General features: G+C 40.4%; 1 protein-coding gene across 1 annotated transcript; it reads right to left on the bottom strand.

The window, feature by feature from the left end:
- Positions 1-370: 370 nt before the first annotated feature.
- Positions 371-2,308, bottom strand: LOC106925326 (uncharacterized). Its single transcript, XM_014999613.2, has one exon. The coding sequence runs from the start codon at positions 2,306-2,308 to the stop codon at positions 1,115-1,117; it is 1,194 nt and encodes a 397-aa protein (XP_014855099.1). The 3' UTR covers positions 371-1,114.
- Positions 2,309-6,000: the final 3,692 nt, after the last annotated feature.

The raw sequence follows: 6,000 nt of genomic DNA, 5'->3' as shown, positions 1-6,000 counted from the left end.
TTTAAAGTGAGAATAGTAGAGACTGGAACACAAATCCTGCATGATTCTTTATGCACCACATATATAAAACTAATTAAAAGCATTGGCTGTGCGACAACTGCACCAAAAGACATATCTGATCAGCAGTATTATGTGATAAGGCTCCCCCCTCAGGGCGTCCTTCCGTCAGGGGACGACACAAGCACTCAAGGGGGAAAGAAAAAAGTTTCCTCTTCGGTTTTGGTGTGCAACGTTTTTAGCGTTCCTCCACGTTTTCAGAGTAACATAAAAAAAAATGATGCCTGTACAATCTGGCATCACAGCTCAAAGTGGAAATAAATTCAGCATGAAATAAGTATTTTCACACTAAATGCTCTTAAAGGATTAAAATAAAAATGAAAACAAGATTAAGTGAAACAAAACAATAATAATAGTAATATTAATAATAACAAGCAATAAGCTGCAAAGAATATAAACAATCTGCATGTTTTGCAGTGTTGTTTCATTTTGTTTTTGCTTAGGTTATTCTTGTTGATGTTTATTGTATTTTTGATTTAATTTTTTTTTCTTTTTAGAATGAACAATAACTGAAGCGCCCCATGTTTTTTTCTCTTCTTTTTTTTGTCATTGTCTTTTAGTTGATTTCCTCTTCTCTTGTGTTTTTCTTCTCAGGCTTTTTTGGACATTTAATACGAGCACAGAGCAACAATAAACTGCAAGCAATAAATAACATAAAAATAAAAATAACAGCTAAAACAAAGATGTTCAGACCTTTAATTCATGTCCTAATGGCCAATTAATTTCCCAGCAAGTCACAATAAAAACCAACAAGAGGGTGGAGCACCAACCAATAACATGTCTAAAACATTTAAAGTGCTTTTTTGGTTGTTGTTTTTTTATTTTTTTTTATTTGTTTGGTTGTTTATTTGTTTGTTAGCTAGTTTGTTTATTTGTTTGTTAGTTAGCTAGTTTGTTTGTTTATTTATTTGTTTATTTGTTTCTTTATTTTTTGTTTGTTTCATGTGTATTTTTAAGCTTTTTGAACAATTAGACAAATGACGGAGGTAACAATAAACTTCTGACAACACATTAACATTTCCACACACGGAAAACAAATTTATTAAAACACTTAAGTTTAGAGCTCCTTTGATATTTTCTCGGTCTCTTCCAGTTTCTGGAGGAGAATATCTGCGATTTCTATAGCCTCTTGCTTGTCTGCCTCCGTTTGAGCTCGAAGTTCTTGTTCCTTCTTCAGTTTCTGGTCCATCTCTTCAAACAACGCTTGGAACCGCCCGATCTTTTCCATCTCTGCCTGGACCATGAGTCGTTTCGCCTCTTGGAGTTGGAGGTCAGATTTGGGGCTCTCACAACCGTCCGCCCTGATCAAAGGCGAACGCTCCTTGGACGAGTTCTCGATTTCTTCCAGTTTCTTGAGGAGGATCTCGGCGATCTCCACTGCCTCCTCCTTCCCTGCCTTTGTGCGGGCCAATGCGTCTCGTACTCTGTTGATTTCCTGGTTGATTTCCTCGCAGAAGACGCTGATGGACTTGACGTGGTCGCTGATCTCGGCTTCGGCCTGGAGCCTCAGTTTTCTCTCTTCTCGCAGCATGTCTTCCAGCTGCTGGTTGCCGCCTTTAACTTTCTCCCGAGTGTGCTCTCCGCCCTCACCTGAGCACTCCATTGGCATCTTCTCGATCTCTTCCAGTTTCAGGATGGCGATCTCTGCTATTTCCACAGCCTCCTGTGTGTCTGTCTCCGCTCGGGCCCTGAGGTCTCGCTCTCTATTAAGTTCTTGGTCCATCTCTTCGGACAGAACCCTCAAAGCTTGAAAATGCTTATTGCTTTCCGTTTCCACCTGGGCCCTCAGCTCTCTTTCTTTTCCAAGCATTTTCCGAAGCTCCGCGACTTCGCGATCCACTGCGGGCCCTTTGGACATCTTCTCCAAACGTTTCAGTTTCTCCTGAAGCGCCCGTGCGTTGTCCACGGCTTCCTGTTTTTCATTCTCACCTTGCAGTCTGAGTTTTTTTTCCTCCTGCAACTCTTTCTGGACTTGCTCCAGCTTCAGTTCAGCCAGCTCCAGCTCGAACTTGTGGTTGGCGTCGAGGCGGCAAACGACATCTTCGTGTTTCTTCTTCAGGCTGCTCAGCTCCTGGTGGTGCTCCTGCATTAAGTGGCAACAGGCTGAAGCTTTCGGGTTCTTGGCTTCGGCCTGCTGAAGTTTGTCCTTAAGCTCCTGGATTTTCTGCTTCAAGGCCTCGTTCTCCTGAGTCAGCACCTTGTTCCACTGTTGGAAGATGTTTGAAGATTGGCGAGCTCCAGTGCCTTCCATCGTCTTGAGCTTAGCAAGTTTTCGCTTGGTGCAAATGTTCTCTCTCTCGCAGTTCACTGGGAAAGTGACCTATTCTATAGCGAGCTTCTAGAACATGTTGCATCTATGACTTGCCACATGTGACTTGTCTAGAGCAGGTCACATGTTCTAGACATGTGACCTGTCCAGAACTTGAGACTTGTTCTAGAGCAAGTCACATGTTCTAAACATGTGACTTGCTCTAGAACTTGTGACTTGTTCTAGACAACATGCCATGTCACTATGACGTCACAAGTCATGGCGACATGGCATGTTGATGTCATGTCGCCATGATGTCACCTGCCATGGCCTACATGTGACGTCATATCGGCGTGACGCCACATATGTCAACAGTTCCGGGTTCCAGATCCGCCAAACTATGGAGATTTATGAACAAGAGTTTAAAGTTTCGTCACTTTCAGCAGACTGAACACAAGTAGGTGTTGAATAATGGCATATCAGAAGGAAAATCCTTATGAGGAGAGACCCAATGCAGGTCATTAGAACTATTATGAACAGCTGCTGTTTTCATAATCCCATCGTTAAAATTAGACTATAAAATCGGGTTCTACTTATTTCTTTGTAGAGTTTTTTTTTCCACAATGACAGCTCCCAAAAAATAACTTTTCCCATTTTATCTCCACACACCGAACCTTTTCATACATACGAACCTACAAGATACATGAAATAGAAGTAATATATGTATTTACAAATTATTTAACTGAGGGCAATTGGTTGCACTGGATTTTATTTAGTGCATCGGAGTGAATGAGGCTGAAAAAGAAATCACATACACAGCAGAGGCTTGTGTTTTGAATAATGGCGTAACATCTCGTTTACCATCTCGCTGGGCGACTGTTAGTCATCTTGTGATCGGAAGGTTCTACGTTCAATTTCAGCTTCCTCCTGGGAAATGCACTTAATCCTACGTTGCCTACCTATCTGTGTATAAAAGTGTGTGTGAACGGGTGAATGTCACTCTAGTGTAAAGTGCTTTGAGTGGTCAAAAATGATTAGAAAAGCGCTTTTTTTCTAGTCCATTTCCCTTAAAATCTGATCTAACACACAGAATCCCCTCTCTAAAAATCAGAACACCACTGTGGGTTTAATGTGAAAGGTTCTGCAAAAGTATCTTATCACAGATTTGGGAAGAGTTCAAGTTGCGAACAGAAGGGAAAAACCCGTACTAATAGAGTTTTTCTGTGGTCTCTGCTCCTTGTTTGTCCCCCCCCCAAAAAAATACAAAGACTTCTTATGCTTTGCTGAGCTTGGATTAACCGTTGTCATCTTCCATTTACAAAATAATTGACATCCACAAGGGCCACGAAGATGCTTCATCGGCCCAGGATGAAGCCAATCCGCACATAATGGCCAATAAAGCGGCTGATGAATGAACGGCACGGTTTAAAATTAAGCCCTGAATCATCTTTGAAGTTGACTCTTTGGAGATGCGGGAGAGACATTAGTTGCCGGGACAATATCCAGATCTCTGCTTCCCCACTCAACCCCCTGTTTTTTTTTTTTCTTTCTTTTTTTCCCCTCCTAAAGACTGCTGTTTGGTGTGCAATTATATTTAACAATAGGCCAAAGCCAGTGGAGGATGCAACCCGTTTCCATGGAAATGATTATGATGGATTTGTGGATAGACAGAGCAGGTAATTGGAAAAAGATTGATGGGTGACAGAGTGAAAGAGTGAGGCAGAAAGAGATAGATAGAGAGAGGGAGGGATGAATTACTGACGCAGCAGTGGGAGGAAAGAAAGTCCTATTACACCCCATCTTTGTAGGATTTACAATTATTAAATGATGCATCCTTTCTCATTCAGTCAACAGGCAATCATTCTTTCTTGCTCTTGTAGTCTCTCTCTCTCTGTCTCTGTCTCTCTTTCTCTCTATTTTTTTTTTTTTGCTGTGTGTTAGCCCTCTCTTTTCAACCAACATCCTGTTTTCTCCCTTTTCTCGCCCTACTCGCCCTACTCGCTATTTCTCCCCACTGACTCCAAAGAGAAAAGTGGGTCCATTGTGTAAAATTCCTCTCATTATCACTCGGCGCGGAGAAGTGCTGCAGAGGTCCGGAGACACCCCTGTGCCGAAGCTCTTCCGCAGACACATCAGCAGAAGTAGCGAACAGGGAACGTAAAAGACGCGGCGTCTCCGTAATGACATGTTTTCGCTTATTGCGGAGGAGCCTTGAGGTTGGAGAGGGTTTCTGACGAGCGGTAAGTCACCGAAGAGGAGGCGCCGATTAGAAATGATAGATAATAAGGTGGGGGAGAAATATACTGTCAGTCTGAGGAGGACGCAGAAATAGAAGTGCGCACTGTGCACAGGAAAGTTACCACGAATCGGTGTGCGTTTTCAACACGTCCAATGAAAGTTATCCGATTTATTTATCACTTTACAATTAATCTTCTAAAATCATGACAAAAATATTTGGAAGTTTGTGGTTACAACAAATGGGAAGAAGTATGAATGTTAGCAGGGCACGTGCAGATCAGTTTTTGTGGTAATGCTACGACTAACATCACAGCTAACGTGATAGCTGTGATGTTAGCAGTAAAATGGCTAGCTGTAAAATAGCTATTTTACTGCGTTTTATTAGGGAGTTGGGGCAACTGTGCTGAAAAATGGGCACTCTTCGTTTGCAACCGAAATATTTTGGAGAAAAAAAATTGGGGAAAAATTTTTAAACATTTTTTGATCTACTTTCAAGTGCAAATACGTTAGTACACTTGAATTAACGCCAAAGTAACTCACAACTTTTCAGCAAGATATAGGAGCTTGTTTTTAGTCAATAATTCCTTAATACTGATGAAAAGGTGCTCCACTGGTAGATTATTTCACTTACATGGGGAAAATAGACTGCCAATGGAAATAGTGCTTTTTAAAATCAACATTAATATCTTCATATATTGATAAAAAAATTACTTGTAAGTTAGTTTTGTTTTATTTCAAGTGTACTGAGATATTTGCACTTGAAGCTAGATCAAAAATATTTTTGGTTTTGCAGTGTGTGTGTTCACATATCACCATTCTGTTGAGCCAGGCATGTAAACCCAACATTTTAAATGAAAGTGCGCACATTTAAAATTGTATCTGGGTGAATGTGGTTCCTTAGTGAAAATGCTTTGACTTGTCGGTATGACCAGAAAAGAGCTCATGCATAACTGGTAGGTTTAAGGAAAATAAATTAATTTTGACCAAGTCTTATAAATAAAAACAAAAAATGTGTGTGTTACACATATGTCCAGTCATCTTCACATACAATGTCATAGAACCTGGTCTGTTCGTAGTTACAGCATCAAATGGTTTGGGGAATTTCTCTTCTAGCTTTAAGTAGAGCCAGATTGTTTGTCTGCAAAGTAGCAGTAACTTTTATCAAGAGATAAGTACAATATAACTACTTATTTGTAATCTTTTTTTTTCCAGTGAGACGCTGCTTTTATCTGGAGAATTGCACCCAAGGTTTTATTGTTACAGTGAGAATAAAGATTCTATTTTAATTAAACAGAAACACGCTCAACACAAACGTTAGAAGGACGAGCATGTCAAAGAAATGCTGCTGTATTCTATGTAAATCAGGCAAAATGGTGTATAGGCTATTCAGTGATAAAGCATATAAATTAAGCAAAATCAAAAGTTAACACAAATTAAATACCATATTGCTCTATTAC

Source organism: Poecilia mexicana, unplaced genomic scaffold, assembly GCF_051168715.1.
Source record: "Poecilia mexicana isolate PSO_F unplaced genomic scaffold, ASM5116871v1 scaffold_17, whole genome shotgun sequence".
Taxonomy (NCBI): domain Eukaryota; kingdom Metazoa; phylum Chordata; class Actinopteri; order Cyprinodontiformes; family Poeciliidae; genus Poecilia; species Poecilia mexicana.
The sequence above is the reverse complement of the archived record's forward strand: the minus strand, read 5'-3'. Positions and strand labels throughout refer to the sequence as shown.

Bases quoted from the DNA above. Each gene is read 5' to 3' on its own strand.
- LOC106925326 (XM_014999613.2), bottom strand. From the start codon at position 2,308: ATGGAAGGCACTGGAGCTCGCCAATCTTCAAACATCTTCCAACAGTGG.